The sequence below is a fragment of the Phyllobates terribilis genome, unplaced genomic scaffold (assembly GCF_046119375.1).
Source record: "Phyllobates terribilis strain yellow unplaced genomic scaffold, ASM4611937v1 Scaffold_2__4_contigs__length_985480577, whole genome shotgun sequence".
NCBI classification, from domain to species: Eukaryota; Metazoa; Chordata; class Amphibia; order Anura; family Dendrobatidae; genus Phyllobates; species Phyllobates terribilis.
The window spans coordinates 214,510,568-214,537,522 of NW_027362762.1; the positions used below are offsets into that span (position 1 = coordinate 214,510,568).

The 26,955-nt window shown below is 40.8% G+C and overlaps 1 protein-coding gene and 1 long non-coding RNA gene across 2 annotated transcripts in view; both read right to left on the reverse strand.

The window, feature by feature from the left end:
* Nucleotides 1–12,382: 12,382 nt before the first annotated feature.
* Nucleotides 12,383–20,147, reverse strand: LOC141203870 (uncharacterized). The gene is made up of 2 exons (XR_012274894.1): nt 18,366–20,147; nt 12,383–18,225 (listed from the first exon to the last, which is right to left on the reverse strand). It is a non-coding gene; the product is annotated as an uncharacterized lncRNA (long non-coding RNA).
* A 1,540-nt stretch (nt 20,148–21,687) lies between these two features.
* Nucleotides 21,688–26,955, reverse strand: part of GPALPP1 (GPALPP motifs containing 1) — a 32,921-nt gene continuing 27,653 nt past the window's right edge. The window contains exon 8 of the mRNA XM_073663868.1: nt 21,688–24,141. Within this exon, the coding sequence (XP_073519969.1) occupies nt 23,923–24,141 (219 nt within the window). The 3' untranslated portion in view covers nt 21,688–23,922. The remainder of the gene's footprint in view (nt 24,142–26,955) is intronic.

Consider the following 26,955-nt stretch of genomic DNA (forward strand, 5'->3'; position numbering starts at 1 on the left):
TATGAAAATAGACAATATATTAAAATATCACTTAATTATGGCAATAAAACACACATATTGAAGTCATGTCGATAATATGAACCAAATTTTAACAGGTTTTTAACAGGGAAAAATGCAAAGTACTACATCTGGGCAATAAAAATGAAAAAAGCATATACAGAATGGGAGGAATAGAGCTAAGCAACAGTACATGTGAAAAAGACTTAGGTATACTAATAGATCATAGACTGAACATGAGTCAATGTGATGCAGCAGCAAAAAAAGACAAATACAATTCTGGGATGTATTAACAGAAGCATACAGTCTAGATCACGTGAAGTCATTATCGGACTTTACTCCTCTTTGGTCAGACCTCATCTGGAATACTGCGTCCAGTTTTGGGCACCACATTTTAAAAAAGACATAGACAAACTGGAGCAAGTTCAGAGAAGAGCGACCAGAATGGTGACCGGTCTGCAAACCATGTCCTATGAGGAACGGTTACAGGATTTGGCAATGTTTAGCTTGCAAAAAAGAAGACTGAGAGGAGACTTAATAGCTGTCTACAAATATCTCAAGGGCTGTCACATTGTAGAAGGATCACCTTTATTCTCATTTGCACAAGGAAAGACTAGAAGCAATGGGATGAAACTGAATGGGAAGAGACACAGATTAGATGTTAGAAAACACTTTCTGACAGTGAGGGTGATCAATGAGTGGAACAGGCGGCCACGAGAGGGGGTGAGTTCCCCTTCAATGGACGTCTTCAAACAGAGGCTGGACAGATATCTGTCTGAGATGATCTAGTGAATCCTGCTTTGAGCAGGGGGTTGGACCAGATGACCCAGGAGGTCCCTTCCAACTCTACCATTCTATGATTCTATGAAATATAAACCTGACATTGGTTCAGTTTATACTAAAAGTTCTTGAGACCGAAATGAGACTGATAGTGATTCAGTTCATCTAGATCAGTTATGTTAAGCTTAAACACACAGAGGGCCAAAATGAAAAACTAAATGGGAGAATAGGCTTTTGAAAGGGTTTGAACATTGACATATTACCAGGATAAGCAGGGTCTTCTGTTTGGCGAAGTCTTTACTGAGCAGATACTGACGACTGCATGTCTGACCAGGAGACACCTCTCTGCTCCCCAGCATAATCAATGATACCCTGCATGTACTAGCACCACAGCAATAAAAAATAGTTGAGGCAGTTATGCTGTGCTAATGCTGCAGCTAGCTAGGGCTGTCAGTGCTGACTTACACGATTGGACATACAGTATTTTGTCTGTCCATCAAATTGCACACTGTACTGTTGCTGCCACTGCTAGTAGACAGCAAACATCTCCTTCCTGCCTATTTTGTTCTCTAATCTCTATCTATATTGTACTTCTACTAGGAGCCATACCCTGCACAGGGTTAATAGAAGAAACCAGGGGCATTTAAAAAGCCATTGCTTTTCTTTCTAAACAGCAAACCTGTTGTTGCTCTCAATAAAAGAATAATTTTTGGACAGCTTATAAAAAAAAGCCATTGCTTCTTCACTTTTTTCATCCCAAAAACTTGAATCCTAACAGTATATGCTGTCATGATTGTCATAATTCACCATTATTGTCTCTGAGAGTGAGTGGTCACGTGATTGCAATTATGCGATTTGCATACATGGAGTCACAAACTGACTAGAAGTGCTCAGCTTCTCTCAATTCACTTATGTTGACAGAAACAGGGCACGTCTAGTTGGAATGTGGCTGGGAGTATGCTAATGTCATACTTGTGGTCATGTGACCGCCCGGCCTTACAGGCAATACTGGTGAATCCTGACAGCATGCACAGCACACACAGTCAGGATTCAGAAGTCTGCAGTCACATAGAGTGATTGTAGACTTTTATCAGAAGATCAGACAACTCTTTTAAAGTATTTGACTATATAATTTGACACAGCTCTAAGGACACAACTATTTTTGACTGTTGAAAATCATCAGCACAGCACTGGTATCTGGTTAAATAATACTAAAGTTTTAATTTAAACACTGATTTTATGAAAGAAGCGTTAACATTTCATCACGCCAGCAATAGTAAATCCTTAGGTGCATGGTGCTCTAAGCCAGCTAGGTAGAAACAGAGAAAATAACATTTTTCTCTCTGTCACCTTATTTACATGGTACACAATATAGGAATTAAACAGGCAAAAAAGCAAAACAAACGGTCATATTAATGTTTAAACTCTTAACCCCCAAGCATGTTTTCACCTTCCTGACTAGTGTTACTTTATAGTATGTGGAATTAATTCTGGAATGCTTCACCATATCCCAGTTATTCTGAGATTGTTTTTTTTCATGACACACTGTACTTAATTAGTCACAAATTTAAGTTGATATGATTTGTGTTTATTTATGAAAAAATTGGAAATTTGTTGAAAATGTAGAAAGTTTGCAATTTTTGAACTTTGATTTTTTAATCTGTTAAAACAGATGGTCAGACCACTGAAATAAGTAATAAATAATTACATTTGCCACATGTCTACTTTACATCTGCATCATTTTTGTAAAATATTTATTTTTGTTAAGAAGCCAGTAGGATTCAAAGTTAACCCTTTAGGTGCTTCACAGGAATTAAAGCAAAGCGGAAAAATAAATGAAAATTTAAATTTTTCCCACCAAAATGTTGCTATAGCTCCAAATTTTTAATTGTCACAAGAGTGACAGGAGAAAATGGACCCCAAAATTTGTTGTGTAATTTATCCTGAGTACACCAATATTTCATATGTGGTGGAAAACTACTGTTTAGGCACACGTCATGGCTCAGAAGGGAAGGAGCCTCATTTGAATTCTGGAGTGCAATTTTGGCTAGAATAGATTGTGGACACAATGTTGCATTTGAAGAGCCCCTGGTATGACAAAACTGCAGAAACTCCACACAAGTGACATTTTGGAAACTTCACCTCTCAAGGAATTCATGTATGGATATTGTGAGCATCTGCGTCCCACAAGTGCTTCACAGAACTTTATAACATTGGAAAGTGAAAATAAAAAATTACATTTTTCCACAAAAATGTGGCTTTAGCCCCAAATTTTTCAGAGAAGCAAGAGTAATTGAACCACACAACTTGTTATGCAATTTCTCGTGAGTACAATGATTCCCCTTATGTGATGGAAAGCTCCTATTTGGGCATATGGTAGGACTCGGAAGGGAAGGAGCGCTATTTGAACTTTGGAACCTCATTTTGGCTGGAATAGATTGCGGATGCTATGTCACAATGGAAGAGCTCCTGACATGCCAAAACAGCAGAAACCCCCACAAGTGACCGCATTTTGAAAACTATACCTCTCAAGGAATTCATCTAGGGGTGTACTGCCATGGGCACATGGCAGGACTCAGAAGGGAAGGAGCGCTATTTGAACTTTGGAACCCCATTTTGGCTGGAATAGATTGCAGATGCTATGTCACATTTGAAGAGCTCCTGACATGCCAAAACAGCAGAAACCCCCACAAGTAACCCCATTTTGGAAACTACACCTCTTAAGGAATTCATCTTTGGGTCTACTGCGTATTTTTAACTCTCAGGTGATTCACAAAAGTGTATAACATTAGGATGAGTATATGAAAAATTACAATTTTTTCCACTAAAATGTTGCTTTAGCCCGTTTTTAATTTTCCAAAGCGGTAATAGGAGAAAACGAACAATAGAATTTGTTACGCAATTTCTACAATACGCCATATATGGTTAAAAACTATTTTTGAGGCACAATGCAAAGTGCAGAAGGGAAAGGAGTAGCATATTGGAGTGTAGATTTTGCAGGAATGGTTTGAGGGTACCATGTCACATTTGCAGAGTCCCTAACATGCCAGATAAGCAGACCCTCCACAAATGACCCCACTTTACAAACCACTCCCCTAAATGAATTCATCTAGGGGTGCAGTGAGCATGTTGACACCACATGTGCCTTGCAGAATTTTATACCATTGGGTGGTGAAGAAATAATAATTACATTTTTACTGCTAAAATGTTATTTTAATCCCAAGTTTTTAATTTTTATAAGGGCTAATAAGAAAAACGGATCTCCCAGTTTGTTGTGCAATTTTTCCTGAGGGTGTACCCTACATATAATAATGAACTACACTGCTCAAAAAAATAAAGTGAACACTCAAATAACACATCCTAGATCTGAATGAATGAAATATTCTCATTGAATACTTTGTTCTGTACAAAGTTGAATGTGCTGACAACAAAATTACACAAAAATCATCAATGGAAATCAAATTTATTAACCAATGGAGGCCTGGATTTGGAATCACCCCCAAAATTAAAGTGGAAAAACACACTACAGGCTGATCCAACTTTGATGTAATGTCCTTAAAACAAGTCAAAATGAGGCTCAGTATTGTGTGTGGCCTCCACGTGCCTGTATGACCTCCCTACAATGCCTAGGCATGCTTCTGATGAGGTTACGGATGGTCTCCTGTGGGATCTCCTCCCAGACCTGGACTAAAGCATCCGCCAACTCCTGGACAGTCTGTGGTACAATGTGACGTTGGTGGATGGAGTGAGACATGATGTCCCAGATATGCTTAATCGGATTCAGATCTGGAGAGCGGGTGGGCCAGTCCATAGCTTCATTGCCTTCATCTTGCAGGAACTGCTGACACACTCCAGCCTCATGAGGTCTGGCATTGTCCTGCATAAGGAGGAACCCAGGGCCAACTGCACCAGCATATGGTCTCACAAGAGGTCTAAGGATCTCATCTCGGTACCTAATGGCAGTCAGGCTACATCTGGCGAGCACATGGAGGGCTGTGCGGCCCTCACAAGAAATGCCACCCCACACCATTACTGACCCACTGCCAAACCGGTCATGCTGAAGGATGTTGCAGGCAGCAGTTCGCTCTCCATGGCGTCTCCAGACTCTGTCACGTCTGTCACGTGCGCTTAGTGTGAACCTGCTTTCATCTGTGAAGAGCACAGGGCGCCAGTGGCGACTTTGCCAATCCTGGTGTTCTGTGGCAAATGCCAAGCATCCTGCACGGTGTTGGGCTGTTAACACAGCCCCCATCTGTGGACGTCGGGCCCTCATACCACCCTCATGGAGTCGGTTTCTAACCGTTTGTGCAGACACATGCACATTTGTGGCCTGCTGGAGGTCATTTTGCAGGGCTCTGGCAGTGCTCCTCCTGTTCCTCCTTGCACAAAGGCGTAGGTAGCGGTCCTGCTGCTGGGTTGTTGCCCTCCTACGGCCCCCTCCACGTGTCCTGGTGTACTGGCCTGTCTCCTGGTAGCGCCTCCAGCCTCTGGACACTACGCTGACAGATACAGCAAACCTTCTTGCCACAGCTCGCATTGATGTGCCATCCTGGATGAGCTGCACTACCTGAGCAACTTCTGTGGGTTGTAGAGTCTGTCTCATGCTACCACGAGTGTGAAAGCAAAACCAACATTCAAAAGTGACCAAAACATCAGCCAGAAAGCATTGGTACTGAGATGTGGTCTGTGGTCCCCACCTGCAGAACCACTCCTTTATTGAGTGTGTCTTGATAATTGCCAATAATTTCCATCTATTGTCTATTCCATTTGCACAACAGCATGTGAAATTGATTGTCAATCAGTGTTGCTTCCTAAGTGGACAGTTTGATTTCACAGAAGTTTGATTCACTTGGAGTTATATTCTGTTGTTTAAGTGTTCCCTTTATTTTTTTGAGCAGTGTACTTTTCAGGCACAGTGGAAAGCTCAGAGGGGAAGGAGCACCATATTATAGTGCAAATTTTACTGTTATGGTTTGCGGGTGCAAAACTGGGCCACTGGAAGAGGCCCTGAGGTGCCAGAACAGCAAAACCCCTACCATAAGTGAGCCCTTTTTGCAAACGACACCACTCAATTAATTCATCTACAGGTGCAGTGCTAATATTGAAACCACAATAGTGTCACATAATTTTATACCATTGGACAGTGAAGAAAAATAATTACATTTTTACTACAAAAATTTTAATTAGTACCAGATTTTACATTTTTACAAGGGGAAATGGGTAAAAATAGCACCAAAATTTGTCATACAATTTCTGACTTTTGGAGAACAAATTTTCGTAGAATAGTTTCTGTACACCATACAGAGCCGCTCAGAGCCCCTAAATGCCAGAACAGCAGAATCCAGTGACCCTATTTTGGAAAATACAGCCTTCTGGGAATCTATCTACAGGTGTAGTGATGAATTGACTCCATTGGTGTTTTCCAGAAACAATCAGCAATGAATGAAAATTGCAAATCTACCATTGTAATGACCAAACATTATTGTGCCCGCACATTATGCCCAGCTTGTGATTCTGGAGACACGTACCCTGTAAGTTAAATGGGCTCTTATCGCTACAGAAATGCCAAATATGTGGATGCTAAATGTGGTTTAGGCACACTTTGGGGCATTGAGATTAAGGCTGTGTGATCACTATGCGTTTTTCAAGAGTTTTTGCAGTGGAATTTCCGCAGCGAAAACGCTTAAAAAACGCTTGGTAATACGAGCCCCTTGGTCCCCAATGATAATCCACATGTGCTGTGCACATGCTGCGGAAATGTCCGCTGCGGATTATCATTACGGAAACATCCACAGCATGTCCATTTATTTTGCGGACACGCAGCGTAATTGCCGCCATTGACTTGCATTGAAACGCATATTATCCGTGTCAGCACATTTGCACACACGGATAATATGCATTTCTATGTGTAGATGGTACCCGGGTTTGGAGAAGAGAAGACTCTCCTCCAGACCCAGGTACCATAGAACCCATAAAAAAAATTTTTAAATAAAAATTATACATTATACTTACCTTCTGATGTCCCCCGGTCTCCTCAGCGATGCGTCCGGTCTGTTGTATGGGTAGCGGTGGTGTGAGGACCTGCCATGACGTCATTTAGTCATGTGACAGGTCACACGACCACTGATGGTCACACAGCCACTTTTTAATGCAGAAATAAATGTGAAGTTTTAAAATCCACAATTTGTGTCATCGCTGGAGGATTTCCTTTTTTTCCTGACATTCGGATTTTGGAGCGCAGATTTTGCTTGATTTCTTTTTGGGGGAGAGCCATAGCGCTTTTCCAGAGCTTTTGTGCTTCCAGTAATGTGGAAGCCCCTATATTTCTATTGACAGATGACGTACCTGAGTGGGGACTTGTTTTTGTGGATTGAGTTGAAGCTTTTATTGGAAATGGAGAGTAACTCAACCCCTTCCGTACAGAGGAAGATGGACGTGGAGCTGCATGTGGGAAAGGTAACAGATCTCGGTAATACTGCATAAATGGCCTGGGAATCCCTGGGGCTGACGGGAACAGTGAACGTAGGAATTGTCCTGGTAGAACAGAAAGAAAAGCTGAAAATGTACTGTATTACGTTGACAAGAAACGGAGGGTGCTGTGCCCGACGCTGCGTGTTACAATCTGATGAACTTGAACTGTCGAGTAAACTTTTGTGTATTAAAACGAACTGGGTGTTAACTGATCTGTGTGCGGCGGCTTCTGTAACCGAAGATGTGGAGATTGCTGAGCCCTGTGGCCTGCAAGTGAGTGTGACACATGACAGCACACTGGGTCTAGGACACGATTTTCCTGTAAAGTGCCAGAGTATGAAGCATGGAGCAGCAGCTCGACCGCGGCTACTGCCCTCTGGCACCTTGCACTATCACACTAAAAATCACTTTTTTTTTACAAAAAAAGTTTTGCAATGCCATATTTTGTGAGCTATAACTTTTCTCTATTTTGGCCGGCAGACTCATGTGAGGGCTTGTTTTTTGCAAGATGAGTTGAAGTTTTTATTGGTACCATTTTGAGGTGCATAACAGTTTTTGATCGCTTTTTATTATGATTTTTAGAAGGCAGAATAACCAAAAACAAGCAATTCAGGAATTGTTTTTTGGATTCTTCCTTTATGCCGTTCACCGTGTGGTAAAAGTGTTAAGATTGTTTTATTCTCCGAGTCAGTACGATTACAGCCATACCACATTTATATAATTTTTTTTAATGTTTTTCTGTTTTTACACAATAAAAACAATTGTATTGAAAAAAAATAATTGTTTTTGCATCGCTTTATTCTGAGAGCTATAGCTTTTTTATTTATCGGCTGATGGACCTGTATGGCAGCTTCTTTTTTTGTGGGACAAGATGACGTTTTCAGCTATACCATTTTTATTTACATTCGTTTTTATGATCGTGGTTTATTCCACTTTATTTTGTTTATTTATTCAGTGTTCACTGAAGGGGTTAAATAGTGTGACAGTTTTATAGGTCGGGTCGTCCTGGACGTGGTGATTCCAAATATGTATAGTTTTTTTTGTTTGTTTTTGGTTTTACATAAATATATGTATTTATTGGTATAATATATATATTTTTTTCTTTATTTTGTAATTTGAAACATAATTTTTACAATTTTCTTCAACCTTGTTTGCCTTGTTTACTTAGTCCTTCTAAAGGTCTTTAACTTTTATTAGTTTGATTACTGGTATAACACCTGTTAGTGCCACACTGACAAAACGCCTTTTAGACCATGCTTCTGGCATGGTCTAACAGATCTTCGTAGTCAGCAGGCGTGGAGGTCACGATTACGTTACCCCCTCCCTCTCTTAGCCTTCTAAATGCTGCAATCTCTATTGATCTCGGCATTTAGGGGGTGAAACAGACAGGGGTGATACGACACCTCCCCTGGCAGTGACAGCTTGAGCTCAGTATCATTTAAGCTGAGGTGTCAGTGGCGATCATGCGGGCACAGATTATGTGCCCGCATGATCGCCGAGATGCAACTGTACATCTATTTGAAGGAACCACTTTCGAATCATGACGCACAGTTACATCATATGTTGTGAAGGGGTTAAGCTACAAGAAACTCTCAACATTTTGTTTAGAAGAGTTAACTTCAAATTCTCATGTCAGATATGTCAATTTCTGCAAAGCAGGCTCTGTTAACTTCCCCATACAAATTGGATAGTTTTCTGCCATACGATCATTTGGCCAACAGTTACTTCCTCCGACTCCTCCACATAAAAGAGCAGTTGACTTGGCCAGGCATTCCTGTGTTCTCTATGAAAAAGCTGCAGCTCTGGTGGCTCAGACATTGGAAATCAAACATTCCAAAACCTTTTAATAGAAAAAAAAACATTGTTATAAAAGAACATGAAATCTGTGGTAAAGGGTTCTAAAAGCCCCCATATACAGTAGACTGTCTGTAGGGTTAGCGGACTTTAGTCTAATGTGTATCAGGGGCCTTCAGAAGTCTCTATCGCAGATTTTGTGGTCTTTAATGACAATGTGTTTTCTTCCCATCAAAATGACGGAAGGACTCCATTACAAGTCAGTGGTTCCGTCATAACACACATCTACCACTGAGGCATGGTTTCCGGTTGTGAAGAAAACAGAAAATCAGTAATCTGTGGAAGGGAAGAGGAGTTTACAATATTCTCATCTGTAATGCTGAAGCTCGATTACTTATTTAAAGAACAAGAACATAATCGAGGAATTGGTCATAACATCGTCAAAAGCAAATTTAAACACATCCTGTCAGTCAAAAACATCATGCATTTGTACATTTAATGAACTCTTCTTGCTTCCCACGGAGCTGTGTTTACCAGCAATGCATATGTTTTCACTGGTATAGAAGATTAATGAAAGAGGCCAATATGAGCTATTTCATTATGCACCAATTAAGGGGCTGCTTACTCAACTTTTAGTCTTTCCTTTCTCCCCTAAGGTGCTATTTACATAGACGTCTTTCAAGTCTTAATGCTGAACTTATTTGGAGATAGTTTTTTCAGATGGAATGCCAGCAAATGGGGAAGGAACAGATGGCAATTCTCTATTCTAATAAATATAATTTACCTTCAGGATGGTTTAGTATACAAGTGCACATACCAGCAGATAGACAGTATAGTTTCTATAGGTAAATGTAGTGAAACACATTTATGGAATTCTCTAAATACTATTCTCTCTAGTGAGAAGATTAGTAATGGTTTATACCTTGGTAGATAATTATCTTTATTTAGTAGAGGCAAGCGAATCGATTTGCATGACCCTGGTCTAGCAACCATGTCCATATTCCATGACTGCAAACCAACTTCTTACTTGCTGGAATTCCTGGGGCCTTTTATTTTTTGTAAGCCCAGCAAGATGTCACTGTTGTGGCATGATGCATGACACTTTGTCAGGTCTACTAATCAGAAGAGATGTCGGGGATGCCCTCAAGTGGGAGGCAGTTCCAAGAGCTGTCATCCGGTGGCCACATGGTAATGACGTGGCTGCTGGACCAGGATTGTTTAAATTGATTTTCTCATATCTATTGTTTAGTGAATTAAAGAGAATAGTTTGCAAACCTGAAGCTGTGGTGAAACATGTGTCGGGTCTCTTTGTGGGTGAGCTGATCACATTTAGCCTGTATTGAATGTTTGTGTGCACCATTTGCAATATTTTCCCCTCCTCCTTACTTCTTGTGGTCACTATCTCCCTATTGTTGTGACTAAATATTCTCTATGAGGTATTATACCATATATACTAGTGTGTTTAAAGGGGAACCACCCACCATGGTGCTATCTACTAAAATCTGCTTCATTCAAAGCCCTTTAGATTGGCCTTAGCAGACCAATATGTATGGTAATCTGCACCTGGTGCACTCATGTACACTTGTACTGATTATGCTGGAAACCAGGCTTTGACTGGCCCACAGGAGAGTCCTCCGGTGGGCCCTTGGGCAGGAGTGGGCCACCACCCTCTTATATGAGCAGTACTTGGCACAATATACTTGAATTACTATGTACAGACAATGGCAGCATCTTATTCATTTAACAATCTACCCAGTTCATTGTTATATACATTTGTGATTGAGGATAATGTCACATTTGCATGAAGCTGAAAAATGGGGCCCTGGAGTTGGTTACTGGTGGGCCCTTGGCATCCCAGTCCGACACCGGCTGGAACTCACTGTGATTATCTCACTCATCAAACGCTGTTTTTTTTCTCATCTGTATCTGTTCAGTGTCTATTTTTTGCTTTTATCATATTGTACTTCATCTTTAGATTCATTTGATAAAATTAAGGTTTTTACCAAGGACATTGTCGTATGTTGTTCCTGGCACATTTTTTCTCTCCTTTTTTTGGTTATATAATTGCTTATGTGCCCCATGGGGACTTTAACCGGATAAAATATTTTTGGGTTGACTGAGAACTATCTGATAAATATTCTTTCATTAAACAGAGCCACAAGAGGTCTTGTTTTTTGTGTGCAAAGAGTAGATGTTTTCAGTGACACCGTTTTTTTCATACAACTTTTTGATCACTTTTTATTCCATTTTTTGGTGTCCGTATGATAAAAAAAGCTACATTTTTGTCGTCTTTTTTATCGTTCGAGTCTTTCTGGACACATTGAAACCAATTATGTGCTCATTTTTTTCTTAGGATCTTTGTTTTCCCCTAGAAGTTGCGTATTTAATGGAAAAACAGTTCCCATGCTTTTTTTTTTACAATTTTTATTGAACTTTTGTTTTATATTTTGACTTAATCCCAATATGGTACTTGAATACTTTTCACTTTGCTTGTACGTCTCATAGACTGTGATGAAACCTCTCAGTTTTACACTGATATAGCCTGTTAGATTGTGCTTTTGGCAGGGCCCCTAAAGGCCATTACTTGGCTTCAGGTTGACATAGTGACTATGGGGACTCGTGATCGTGGGTTGCTGATAGGATTTAAGAGGGAGCCCTATCCCTCTGATAACCATCCAGAAGCTGCTTTCATGGTGGACAGCGGCATCTTGGGGGTTTAATGGCCCAGACCATGGCTGATGCATCAGGGTGTGCACTATAATATATAGCTGATGCTTACTGCATTTTCGCCATTCAGAGATGCTTTTTATTTATTTCTTAGCACCGTAAAAAGGCGGCACTGGAGACTAACGCTACTTAATAACTACATTAAAAAAGGTGTTAAAGGATTGAATAACCATCTTGTTGCCATGCTACTTTTATTTTAGCAGGTAAACATAAAAAATAAATAAATAATGAAATAAGGAGTAGATAGTGTTAATAGTTTCTCATCGGAGACAGTGGTGTTATTATAGCAATACGCTATAATTAAAAGAATCATTATTCATTGCAAACATTTTCTTAATCGCCATAAGAGACAGATACAGAATCCTTAATAATTAGTACCTGACAATCCGCGTGCAAAATGTGTCAGACAACTTTAATTCACATGGAAATTATATGCTGCCAATCTTCATTTTGGAGATAAAAGGCCACTTTACACTACAGTACGACCCATCTGCTTCATTGCTGTGAGCGCCAACAAGTGTTTATCTCTTAGCAGCACATGGGCAGCGATATTTCCAAACTGCTTACCTGACATTTAAAAAGGGGAAAAGAAGTCACATCTACATGACAAGGGTAAGTGTTCTTTTTCTTTTTAAAGAACGTTTTATTCAAAGAGTCTTACAAGAATAATAAAAAGTACAACTGGTTACAAGAAAAGGTAAAACAGCTTGTACATATCAGAGGAAAGGGTTGTACATGGTATATAAAGATCACTACAATAAAGGCATAAAATTACTCAAAACCACAACTACGTTATTCTGATAAGAAACCTCAGGCTAATACTATGTACTTACAACAGTCTCGTGTTAAATTACCCCAAGCGAGGCCAACAAAATATAAATAATGAAAGAAAAAAATCTGAAAGAGGTGACTGTACAATTAGTTTAGTGTGACCATATGGTGTTCAAAAGTGTGAATATAACTGAGGAGAGCTCCGGCATCAATAATATGTATTCAGAGTCATCTGCACCTGAGCTTGTGGTAGGGTCATCTATCCATTGTCTCAATACTTACTACATTTATCTGAGCACCCCTCTGCTATGTATACAAGCTTATACAAGATAAGTGCACTATTCACTTCCCATATCCACGCAGCTTTTGAAGGTCTAATAGTAACATAGTAATAATAAAACTTTTATTTCTAAAGCACTGTCATACTCCGCAGCACTTTAGGATTGAGCAGGGACATGTACAGAAAATAAACACATTACATAGTAACACATAGTTCAACAGTGACAGGAGGAGTGAGGGCCCGGCCCGCAAGCTTACAATCTATAAGGAAGTAGGGGGACACGATAGGTAGAACGTGCTTGTCATGTAATGTCCAGCTATTATAATAAATGGGGCATTTCAAATAACGCTCCATGAGCCGGTCTTCAGCCAGTATCTAAGTGCAGTAGCCAAGTGCTATTGGGTACATGGAGGATGTGAAGACAGATGAGTAGGAAGAGCCACAGTCTGAGGTTAGAAATTTAGAAAGAGGAAACAGGAAGAGTTAGATTAGTGAAGTAAGGTGATAGCCCTGGCTAAAGAGATCTTTTTCAAGCACTCTTAGCAATGTGGGGGCTAGGTATTAATCAGATCAACCGGGGTAGTGCAGTCAAGAAAACTGCGCAGCACAAGAGTTTTGGAGACAAGTGAGAGGTTCGGATTATTGAGGATGTTAGTCTTAGATCAATTGCAGAATAAAGAGCATGGGTAGGGTGATAGACAGAGATGAGGGAGTTGATGTATGGTGGTGCAAAACGGTGGAGAGAATTGTGGGTGAACGAGGTAAGTTTGTATTGTACTCTGTAGTGGAAGAGAAATACAACCCTGGCTGCCATGTTTAGCACAGATTGGAAAGGGGAAAGTTTGGTAAGAGGGAGACCAATCAGTAAAGAGTTGCAGTAGTCCAGATGAGAATGAATAAGAGTGACTGTAAGAGTTTTTGAGTTTAAAAAATTGGATTCTGGAGATGTTTTTAAGATGCAGGTAACATGAGCAAGACTGGATATAGGGAATAATGCAAAGTTGTGCGTCAAATATGACTCCAAGACAGCGAGCGTTCAACTTGGTGAGTTATAGTTAAACGACTCAAGAAAATTGCAATATTGGGTATAGGTAGGTTAGAAGAGGGAGGAGACATGAGAACTTCAGTTTTGGAGAGTTTCAGTTTCAGATACAAGGAGGACATTATGTTAGAGACAGAAGACAGACAATCCCTGGTATTTTATATTATGGTGAGCGTAATGTCAGGAGATGATGTGTATAATTGGGTGTCATCAACCTAGAGATGGTACTGAAAACCAAACCTGCTGGTGGTTTGTCTAATAGTGGCGGTGTATAGGAATAAGAGGAGGGGGCGTTGGACTGAGCCTTGAGGAACACTGATAGTAAGGGAATGAGGAGGGGAAGATGATCGAGCAAATGATACAGCGATGGAGTGGTGAGAGAGGAATCAAGAGAGAACAGTTTGTTTGAGGCCAAGAGAGGGAGCATAGTGAGGTGGAGCTGGTGATCCTCAGTGTCAAATGCTGCAGAGAGATCCAGGAGAATCAGAAGAAAGTAGTGACCTTTACATTTAGCGGTTAGTAGATTGTTAGAGACTTTAGCAAAGGCAGTTTCAGTATAGTGTAAAGAAAGTATTTGAAAGAGTCAAGAAGATAGTTATCTGAAAGATAGTGGGATTAGACAACAGTGGACCCAGCCTTGCAGGAGTTTAGAGATGAAGGGGAGATTAGAAACCAGTCTGTAATTAGCAGTGCAGTTCTGGTGGAGGGATAGTTTTTTAGTAAAGGGGTCATGAATGAGGGAACAATACTAGAAGAAAGAGAGAGGTTAAACATGTTAGTTAGGTGGGAAGTGTAGCTGGGAGAGGGATTGAAGGAGATGTGAGGGAATAGGGACATTGGTGCCGGTTGTAGGGTGAGAAGCGATGAGCCTGGTAACTTCTTCTTCTGTGACAGATTCAAAGGTGGAAAGAGAACTTAGGGAGCGGGGGGAGGTGAACCAGGCTCTGGGGGAAAACGTCCTGACGGATATGGATGATTCTTTCTTTGAAATAAGTGGTTAGATAGTCAGTGCAGAGGTTGGTGATGGGGGCCTTGTACTTTAAGGCTCAGGAGGGAGTGGAAATTTGCTAAGAGTCGTTTTGGATTGTCGGATAGTGATGTGGGTAGTGAAGTAGACTTATTTGCCTAGATGGGGAGCAGAGTTAAAATTCTGAGCATGAATTTATAGTGCATGAAGTCTTCTGTTGAAATTCTTTTCGAATGTTTACAATTTAATAATATAACTTTTTTCATATATAATAGAGGTATTTTATTCAGTGAGCCCTTACAAGGTTGCTCATCCACCAATCCCAACAGGCAGACCTTAGGATGTATGAGTCTTGGAGCACCTACATGGGTCTCCAAAAAAATTTCAGAACATCCTGTCAATAGTTTTGAATTATTCCACACTGCCAGGACATATGGATTGTTTCATCACCCATTAGACATCTTGGACTTAACGCAGATCCCAGATTTTTCTACAACTTAACTTATATCAGTTTCGCCAAAGCAGTGAGAAACAGGTTGCCAGGGACTATCAAGGATACAACTGCAGTCATCTTCTTCTGACTCAGGTATATCCTCACTCCATCGCTGCAATATTTTTTCATCGGGGAAAAATTTCTAGTTGGAGGATTACAAAAGCTAAATAGTGGCTTAGTTAGGCCCGTGACCTGAGCACAGCCCTCTAAAATGGTGGAATTAAGATATAGCGATAGTCCACCAAACTGTGCTGTAACTGCATACTGCAATTGATACTATCTGATCAGTTAATGGTCAGAAAGGTTATACGCCAGCAGTAACTGCTGGAATGTGCGGAGCATATCCCCTTCTATAATATCAGGTAGAGAATAAATTTTGTGTGTTCTCCAGTATACCAGAGCATACCACACCCAACGCAACTAACATTGGTCCAGGAATATTAGACTGGGAGTTGGGCCTCTAAGCAAGAAACCCTGTAATATTTATTCAGAACCTACCTCTCTATATCCAATCATGCGGCTGGGTTGTAATCAGAGGCAACTAGCCACCAATGTGAATATGCCAATTGCTCGTCAAAAAAATAATAAAAAACAGGGAAGCGCAAATTCACCCCCATCTTTAGGTAAGCAGAGAGTTTCCAATTTTATTCTGGGCCCACCCACAGTAGTCTGAGTTCCCTGCGAGGAGTGGTGAAGAAACTCTTGGGGAAATATAAAGGGGACTTATGGAAAATATGTAAAAATTTAAGAAGCAATTTTATTTTCAAAAGGTTGACCCTTCCAACCAATGTCAGAGGGAATGAGGCCAAATGTTCATCTACTACTCTTACTAGCGACATCAAAAAACTGATCTGATTATTGTTGTAATATATTATACTATAATCCCCACAATCGCTGCTCTCTGGCTCTAGTAGCAGGGACATTTCCTTTTTCCCGTCTACATGAGGAGGCTCCATGACAACGGCACAACCACATATTGTTTCTAAATGGGGAGGCATACACGGATTGGCGCTACAGATAGTCAAGCGTGAGGAGCCAGTTTATACTGATCAATGTCAACCTTTATAGTATGCTGGAGTGCCTCAGTGCTATAAAACCTAGCATTGCGGTCTTAATGAACCAGGGATACTTTTCCCGAGCATGCCCAGTACGTGTGTTTATAAACAGTCTACATGGCGGAGTCAGCTCATAAATGTATTTTTTTTCAAAATTGTTCATATAAAGCTTACACTTGGGCTTGAACATATAAACATAGAAGTGCTTCTCACTAAATTAAAATATCATCAAAAAGTTAATTTCAGTTCTTCAATACAAAAAGTGAAACTCATTATATAGAGTCATTACAAACAGAGTGATCCATTTCAAGTGTTTATTTCTGTTAATGTTGATGATTATGGCTTACAGCCAATGAAAACACAAAAGTCATTATCTCAGTAAATTAGAATAATTAACAAAAAACACCTGCAAAAGGTCAAAGCGTTTAAAAAGGTCCCTTAGTCTGTTTCAGTAGGCTCCACAATCATGGGGAAGACTGCTGACAGATGTCCAGAAGGCAGACATTGACACACTCCACAAGGAGAGTAAGCCACAAAAGGTCATTGCTAAAGAAGATGACTGTTCACTTAGTGCTGTATCCAAGCATATTAATGGAAAGTTGAGTGGAAGGAAAAAGTGTGGTAGAAAAAGGTGCACAGGCAACAGGGATAACCGCAGCCTTGAAAGGATTGTTAAGAAAACGCCATTCAAAAATTTGGGGGGAGATTCACAAGGAGTGGACTGCTGCTGGAGTCATTGCTTCAAGAGCCACCACACACAGACGTATCCAGGACATGGGCTACAAGTGTCGCTTTCCTTATGTCAAGCCGCTCATCACCAATAGACAACGCCAGAAGCGTCTTACCTGGGCCAAGGAGAAAAAGACCTGGACTGATGCTCAGTGGTCCAAGGTGTTGTTTTCAAATTAAAGTAAATTTTGCATTTCATTTGGAAATCAAGGTCCCACAGTCTGGAGGAAGAGTGGAGAGGCCACAATCCAAGCTGCTTGAGGTCTAGTGTGAAGTTTGCGCAATCAGTGATGGTTTGGGGAGCCATGTCATCTGCTGGTGTAGGTCCACTGTGTTTTATCAAGACCAAACTCAACGCAGCCGTCTACCAGGAAATTTTAGAGCACTTCATGCTTCCCTCTGCCGACAAGCTTTTTGGAGATGGAAATGTCATTCTCCAGCAGGAATTGGAACCTGTCCACACTGCCAAAAGTACCAATACCTGGTTTAAAAACAAGAGTATCACTGTGCTTGAGTGGCCAGCAAACTCGCCTGACCTAAACCCCATAGAGAATCTATGGGGTATTGTCAAGAGGAAGATGAGAGACACCAGACCCAACAATGCAGATGAGCTGAAGGCTGCTATCAAAGCAACCTGGGCTTCCATAACACCTCAGCACTGCCACAGGCTGATCGCCTCCATGCCAAGCCGCATTGATGGAGTAATTGATGGAAAAGGAGCCCCGACCAAGTATTGAGTGCATTTACTGAACATACATCAGTACGCCAACATTTCAGATTTTAAAATAATTTTTAAAGCTGTTATAAAGTATTCTAATTTACTGAGATAACTTTTGTGTTTTCTTTGGCTGTAAGCCATAATCAACATTAACAGGAATAAACACTTGAAATAGATCACTCTATCGAATATATGAGTTTCACTTTTTCTATTAAAGAACTGAAATAAATTAACTTTTTGATGATATTCTAATTTTGTGAGAAGCACATACACACACACACACACACACACACACACACACACACGGGAAAATAAGTATTTGATACACTGCCAATTGTGCAAAATTTTCCAGCCTACAAAGAATGGAGAGGACTGTCATTTTTATTGTAGGTACACTTCAACTGTGAGAGGCAGAATTAAAAAACAAACAAACAAAAAAAACAAAACAGAAAATCACATTGTACGATTTTTAAATAATTAAATTGCATTAAATAAGTATTTGATCACCTAACAAACAGCAATAATTCTGTCTCTCACAGACCTGTTAGTGTTTCTTTAAGAAGCCCTCCAACTTTGCACTCCAACTTCTCCATCATGGCCAAGACCAAAGAGCTGTCTAAGGACACCAGGGACAAAATTGTACACCTGCACAAAACTGTGATGGACTACAGAACAATAGGCAAGCAGCTTGGTGAGAAGGCAACAACTGTTGGCACAATTATTAGAAAATGGAAGAAACACAATATGACTATCAATCTTCCTCGGTCCGGGGCTTCATGCACAATCTTGTCTCGTGGGGTAAAGCGGATTCTGAAACATATCAGGATACAACCCAGAACTACATGGGAAGACCTTGCCAATGACCTGAAGAGAGCTGGGACCACAGTCTCAAACATTACCGTTAGTAACACACTACGCCGCCATGGATTAAAATCCTGCAGGGCACACAAGGTCCCCCTGCTCACATGAGCGCAAGTCCAGGCCCATTTGAAGATCTCCAATGACCATCTGGATGATCCAGAGGAGGCATGGGAGAAGGTCATGTGGTCAGATGAGACCAAAATAGAACTTTTTGGTATCAACTCCACTCGCTGAGGAAGAAGAAGGATGAGTACAACCCCAAGAACACCGTGCCAATCGTGAAGCATGGAGGGAAAACATCATACTTTGGGGGTGCTTTTCTGCAAAGGGGACAGGAGGACTGCAGTATGTATTGAAGCGAGGATGGATGGGGTCATGTATCGCAAGATTTTGGCCAACAACCTCAGTAACAGCTTTGAAGATGTGTCTTGGCTGGTTCTTCCAGCATGACAATGACCCGAAACACACAGCCAGGGCAACTAAGGAGTGGCTCCGTAAGAAGCATTTCAAGGTCCTAGAATGGCCTAGCCAGTTTTCAGACCTGAACCCAATAGAAAATCTTTGGAAGGAGCCGAAACTCAATGTTGCCCAGCAACAGCCCTGGACCCTGAAAGATCTGGAGAAGATATTGGGCCAAAATCCCTGCTGCAGTGTGTGCAAACTTGGTCAAGAACTACAGGAAATGTCTGACCGCTGTAATTTCAAACAAAGGTTTCTGTACTAAATATTAAGTTCTGTTTTTCTATTGTATCAAATACTTATTTCATGCAATAAAATGCAAATTAATTATGTAAAAATCATACAGTGTGATTTTCTGGATTTTTTATATTTTTTTAAGATTCTGTCTATCACAGATGAAATGTACCTACGATAAAAATTACAGACCTCTCCATTCTTTGTAGGTGGGTAAACTTACAAAATTGTCAGTGTATAAAATACTTATTTTCCCCAGTGTGTAATAATGTGTAATTAATATATATATATATATATATATATATATATATATATATATATATATATATATATATATATATATATATATATATATATAATATTTTGGCAATACTATTTATGTTTTGTTTTATTACATGTTTTCTATAAGAATTGTATTTATTGGTGGATATGCACAGAAGTTTTGGTTGATTGCAGGGGTTTTTACACAGGAGGGCTGTGCACTCCTGTATTAGCTGGACAAAGACCCAGATCTATAGCAAAGGTCGAAACATTGTTTCTGTATTTTTGATGCCATAATTAAGCAAGTTGATCATTATTGGATGCTGAAGCCAACTTCTTACTTGGATTTTGCTAGGGAATCCCACATTTGGTATACATCTACATGGTATTGAAGCTTGATGTCACTATCGTCGAAACAACAACTCGTCCAACGAAAAATACACTGCTCAAAAAAATAAAGGGAACACTCAAATAAAATATCCTAGATCTGAATGAATGAAATATTCTCATTGAATACTTTGTTCTGTACAAAGTTGAATGTGCTGACAACAAAATCACACAAAAATCATTAATGGAAATCAAATTTATTAACCAATGGAGACCTGGATTTGGAGTCACCTCCAAAATTAAAGTGGAAAAACACACTACAGGCTGATCCAACTTTGATGTAATGTCCTTAAAAAGAAATGCCACAGAACACCAGGATTGGCAAAGTCGCCACTGGTGCCCTGTGCTCTTCACAGATGAAAGCAGGTTCACACTGAGCACATGTGACAGACGTGACAGAGTCTGGAGACGCCGTGGAGAGCGATCTGCTGCCTGCAACATCCTTCAGCATGACCGGCGTGGCAGTGGGTCAGTAATGGTGTGGGGTGGCATTTCTTTGGAGGGCCGCACAGCCCTCCCTGTGCTCACCAGAGGTAGCCTGACTGCCATTAGGTACCGAGATGAGATCCTCAGACCCCCTGTGAGACCATATGCTGGAGCGGTTGGCCCTGGGTTCCTCCTAATGCAGGACAATGCCAGACCTCATGTGGCTGGAGTGTGTCAGCAGTTTCTGCAAGATGAAGGCATTGAAGCTTTCGACTGGCCCGCCCGTTCCCCAGACCTGAATTCGATTGAGCACATCTGGGACATCATGTCTCGCTCCATCCACCAACGTCACATTGCACCACAGACTGTCCAGGAGTTGGCGGATGCTTTAGTCCAGGTCTGGGAGGAGATCCCACAGGAGACCATCCGCAACCTCATCCGGAGCATGCCCAGGCATTGTAGGGAGCTCATACAGACACGTGGAGGCCACACACAATACTGAGCCTCATTTTGACTTGTTTTAAGGGCATTACATCAAAGTTGGATCAGTCTGTTGTGTGTTTTTCCACTTTAATTTTGGGGGTGACTCCAAAGTCAGGCCTCCATTGGTTAATAAATTTGATTTCCATTGATGATTTTTGTGTGATTTTGTTGTCAGCACATTCAACTTTGTACAGAACTAAGAATTCAATGAGAATATTTCATTCAATCAGATCTAGGATGTGTTATTTGAGTGTTCCCCTTATTTTTTTAAGCAGTGTATGTATATGTATATATATATATATATATATATATATATATACACTTGGCTTGGGGATCGGGGGGGGTGGGAAATTGCCCAGGAGAGAACAATTTACATTTGAGACTTGGATTAGTCTGAAAGGAGTGGATTTGAATCACTAGTAGCTTGACAGCAATCATTAAAGGGGAAAGAAGGTACTCCTTAAGTGTGCCTTTGCCAAGAGAGAATTAAGGGAAAATGTGACTATTAGTCCTAACTCTAGCCATTGGGGAGTTATATGAATTTACAAAATATTTTTGCTATTACCTTTAGTGCACTGAGCTGTAATTTTTATTTGTATCATTTTTGGGTAAATATGACGTTTTAATTGCTTTTTATTACATTTTTTCCGGGGGAAAAACTGCAATTCTGGCCTTTAAATTTTTTTGGGGATATATGTACCGTACTGTTTACATATTTTATATACTTGTAAATTGTACTTTTACAGACAAAATGATACCAAATATTTATTTTTTAAAAATGTTATTTCTGTACAGGAAATAAGGGTGAAATGTATATCATTTTAAAATTTTACATTCTTTTTTTAGACTCCTAAAAAAAGAGGGCAGGGGGAGGGAGAGTAGGTTTTCTTTACTTCAATGTGTCCGATGAGAAACATTTTATAAGGAATTAGATTAGTGCTTTTATAAATGAAATATGCTTGTAATTACCACATCGTGTCATCAACTGTAAATCAATAGGTTCTGACTATCTACAAGATTAAACAGATTTTCACCTGACAGTTAACAGATGCATCCATTGGTAAAATGAGTAAAGTTCTAAATTTTTCAAATGTCTACAACGTACGAACCGCAAACATAATTCTCTTAAATTTCTTTTATTACCAAATTATGTAAGTAAATGCTCCGGTATTAGAGATGAGCGAACAATATATTAGAGAGAAATTGAATTCTACTCAAATATTACAAAAATCTGCTTTTGCCAAAACGTACATTTTTGGGGATTCGCTTTTGTGCGGATTCAGCGAAACGGCGGCTGGTGGACACCATTTTTCTGCACCGTAAATGTCTATCAAAAGGTTAAAAAAAGAAATCCTTATACTCCGTTTACCACTCACCTTCATTTCTGCTGCATATCCCATCTTCTGATTGCCATCGCCACGTGCAGATATTCTAGGACCTCTCTTGCTAGACCAAGACTTCCGGCTTTGATGAGGCCCGACACAGTTCTGCTTATGCAGAACACTCCTGGGCCTCTTCAAAACAGGAAATCCTTGCCCAGCGTGATCGGCTCAGGAATGCCGGCACTTGCGGCAATCAGAAGATGTGATTAGGAATGGACGGGTGATGGCAAGGAGCCGAGGGGTCGGAGAGGCGAGTGTAATGAGTTTTTTTATTTTTTACATCTTGCATTTATTATGCTTTTAGGTATGGAGAGACCCAATAACATAATAAGAGACATTATATTTGAGGAGAATAACTTCTCTGCAAATCAAAGTTCCCAGGAAAATCCGTGTGAACCGCCGAATTCAAATTTTGCCTGATTCGCTCATCTCTATCCGGTATCTTGTATTTATACATTTAAAGGGTATTCCCATCTCCAAGATCCTATCCCAATATGTAGTAGGTGTAATAATAGTAATATTAGCAAATATCTCCAATTAGAAATGTAGTATATTTTTTCTGATTCACTAGGTCTCTTTCCTCATGTGCAGGCATTGCAGGACCTTAGGTATCCATGGTTACGTCCACTGATAAAGTCACAGTTAATTAGCTAGTTGCTAGTGGTCGTAACCATGGATACCTAAGGTCCTGCAATGCCTGCACATGAGAAAGAGACATAGCGAATCAGAAAAAATACTATACTACATTTCTAATTGAAGATATTTGCTAATATTATTATTATTACACCTACTACATATTGGGATAGGAATTTGGAGATGGGAAAACCCCTTTAAGTTATATTGATATTGCTTGTAGAAGTCAGATATCAAACACCAAAATATGATAAAACATCAACTTAGAAAGAACATCATTACAGTACACACGCACTACACAGCAATGCTGGCAAATAACCAGTAAAATAGCATTTCTTGACTTATTGGTGCCAACTAGCAACATAAAAAAGAAAAACAAAACTAGTGGCCGGTAATCAAGTCCTAGACCGCTGGCCTGTTACCCACTCGTAACTGCAAGTCTGTGAAATGTTATATAAGAAGATGAGAGCGCAGCACTGGTCCTGTGGCGGACCCCTAGGTCACCAACATGGCTCATTCTGGGGTCTGTGAAGCAAACGTCTAGCACGCAGGACGGATACTGGCCATGGATTTATGTCAAAGCAGAATGGAAGAGATGAGTGTTTTTCTTTTCCCGGTACTCTGCTGCAATAAGGAAGCATAAGGGCACCTGTCGCCCCATATTGTAAAAAATGTGCAAGTCCCAAGAGGGCTGTTTAGCTCAATATTACTTTAGTTTGCAGGTAGAAATTACAACAAATGGGAAACTTTGTGGAACACACTGATAACAGATTCATGTCCATGACCGATGCGAGGGAAGCCACTATATTATGTAGGGAGGGAAGCCACTATATTATGTACAGCATAAGCAATCAGCGCTGGCCAAAGTCATATTGGAGTTGGTCATAATGATGGCAGACATCCGATGTGTAGTCATTTGGGAAAGGTTTAGTAGATGTTACAGACAAGATGTGTTTCTATGGCTTTTCGTCTTCACAAGAACATACTGCTGTTTCCATGGGAGAATTTAGTATTCAACTCTTTGGATTTGCGCAGAAGAGCTTTCTTCTGAGCATCATCAAAGCGATTAACCTGTAAATCTTGCTCTCTGTCAAACGCTCTTCTTTCCTTAGGTTTATCCTTATCTGTGTCTGCTTTCCTTTTAAGTTTTTTGCGATGAAGATCTATGAGAGACTCTGATCTTTTTGAATCCTGAAGGAGAAAAATGAATATGAAATTTTAACTTTCTTTAATATAGAATTTATTGCTGAATGTTCTTCTACGGATATTGCGCCCAACATCTACTTGCTGTAACTTTCTTGGAATTTTAAAGTCATTTAATTGAAGATCATGGGAAAATACTTTAGTTTGCTTCTTACCTGTACCCACATACACTGCTCTCTGCGAGTGTCAGACAGGAGCGCCACTTCCCCTTAAGATAGTGAGTTATACACCATCTATAGGATAGGGGATGACTTGATCAATGGTGGAGTGCAAGAGCTGAAACCCCAAGCGATCCCAGAAAGTGGATGCTCATGCTGGACCACCGCTCCATTCATTGTCTATGAGACCACTAGAGAAAGCTGGCTATTTCCAGCAGTCTCAGACAATGGATGGAGTGGAGGTCCAGCATTAGCATCTTCACTCCATTCAAGCTGGAGCTCCGCAGAGCTTGGTCCAGAATTCCAAAATTCCATCCCAGCGGTTCGGCCCAGCAATCAATATGGTATCCCCTATGCTATTTATATAAATCTTTAACGGTATGGGTATTCCTCTGTGAATCACGATGTTGAACCGCACCCTAGGTCTCACTAGGGTTTAACGCTCACTAGTTGAAGTCCTTGTAGTGGCTGGCACTCGCCCCAGGTATTTCACATGAGATTCATATGTATACCTTGCGGATTCTGATATAATCGGTATAATGTATCTATTTCCACAAGGCCAAGTGAGACACCTAGAATCCTGGTATCCATTATATATTCTGTCTGACATTGGAGATTTGATATACCGTATATTCCGGCGTATAAGACGACTTTTGAAGACTGAAAAATCTTCTGTCTAGTCTGGGGTCGTCTTATACGCCGGTAATGCTTTTGAACTTTCAGAAATTGACATGCGGGGATACTCTGGGGGTGTTAATAAGCTGCCGTGGCCGTATCCCTGCCATGTGGGAGTTAATATAAGGTGGAGGGAGTTAAAATACGGCGGCGGTAGGTCCAGACAGTCAGCGCTTCTGTGCTGAAACTGACACATCGCTGCGTATTCCCAGCTCCGGACACAGCGCAGGGCTTCTGTGCCGACAGCTTTCACTTGTCACAGAAGCGCTGCGCTGTGTCCGGAGCAGGGAAGTTCGCATCGCTTCTGTGACAATATATGAAAAGCCGGCAATTCAGCAGCGGCATAAGCCGGCACCCGACAATTTAGAATAGAAAGAATAGAGCTTCACACATAGATTAGATAGATAGAAACATGTCAGTCACATATATATGAAGTACAGTGACAGTGTTGCTTACTGTACTTGTCATTTAGTGTAAAGGATTTATTAAAACAAATAATAGTGTTTTCATGCACCGTCTCTTTAAAAAAGCCGGCCGGCAATTCAGCATCTGTACCCGACAATTTATAACAGACAGAATAGAGCATCACACATAGATTAGATAGATAGAAACATGTCAGTCACATATATATGAAGTACAGTGACAGTGTTGCTTACTGTACTTGTCATCTAGTGTTAAAATAACGGATTTATTTAAAAAAAAATTGGCGTGGGGTTCCCCTTAATTTTAGTTTCTAGCGGAGGTTAAGCAGACGGCTGGGGCAGATGTTTGAAGCCTGGGAAGGGGGTAATACCCACGGAGCTTCCCAGGCTACTAATATCAGCCCCCAGCTGAATACATAGCCTTTACTAGCTATTAAAATGGGGGACCCCCAAAAAAAATGACGTGGGGTCCCCCCTAATTTAATAGCTAGCAAAGGCTAGGCAGACAGCTGGGGGCTGATATTAATAGCCCAGGAAGGGAGCCATGAATATTGGCCCCCTCCCAGGCTAGAAACACCAGCCGTCAGCCGCCCCAGAAATGGCGCATCCATAGGATGCGCCAATTCTGGCACTTAGCCTCGCTCTTCCACGCTGCCCTGGTGCGGTGGCAGTGGGGTAATAGGGTTGGGGTTGATGTCAGCTTATAATGCCAGCTGACATCAAGCCCAGGTTAGTAATGGAGAGGCGTCTATAAGACACCCCCATTACTAACCCCATAGTAAAAGTTAAAAAAAACACAAACACCCAGAATAAAGTCCTTTAATTGAAATAAACACACAATTCTTTATTGTTCTAAATTAAACCATACTTACCATCACGCCCATTCCAGCTGAAGCCAACGATCTCCTGTAATAAAAGTAAAATAATAAACCAACATCATCCTTACCTCTCCATGGTTCCCAGGACAGCTTCAGCTCTGCTACATCGAGATGACAGGCTGGACCGCAGCAGAACGCTGCCATCCAGCCTGTCATCCCGCAGACACTGAGAAGCGCAGGCATGCTTGCGCTCCTCAGTGTCTCGCTGTGACGGCATCCAGATGAGCCGACAATGAACTCAGCTCACCTCCTGGACGTCCGTCACTGACAGCGTGGGAAACTTCTACTGCGCATGCGGGGAGCAGGAGAATTTTCCCACGCTGTCAGTGACGTGCATGAGGTGAGCCGAGTTCATTGGACATGATCTCGGCTCATCTTTATGCCGTCACAGTCAGACACTGAGGAGCACAAGCATGCCTGCGCTTCTCAGTGTCTGCCGCATGGCAAGCTGAACGGCAGCGTTCTGCTGCGGTGCAGCCTGTCATGTGAATGTAGCAGAGCTGGACCGGTCCTGGGAACCATGGAGAGGTAAGGATGAGGTTGCTTTATTATTTTACTTTTATTGCAGGAGATCGTTGGCTTCAGCTGGAATGGGCGTGATGGTAAGTATGGTTTAATTTAGAACATTAAAAAATTGTGTCTTTATTTCAATTAAAGGACTTTATTCTG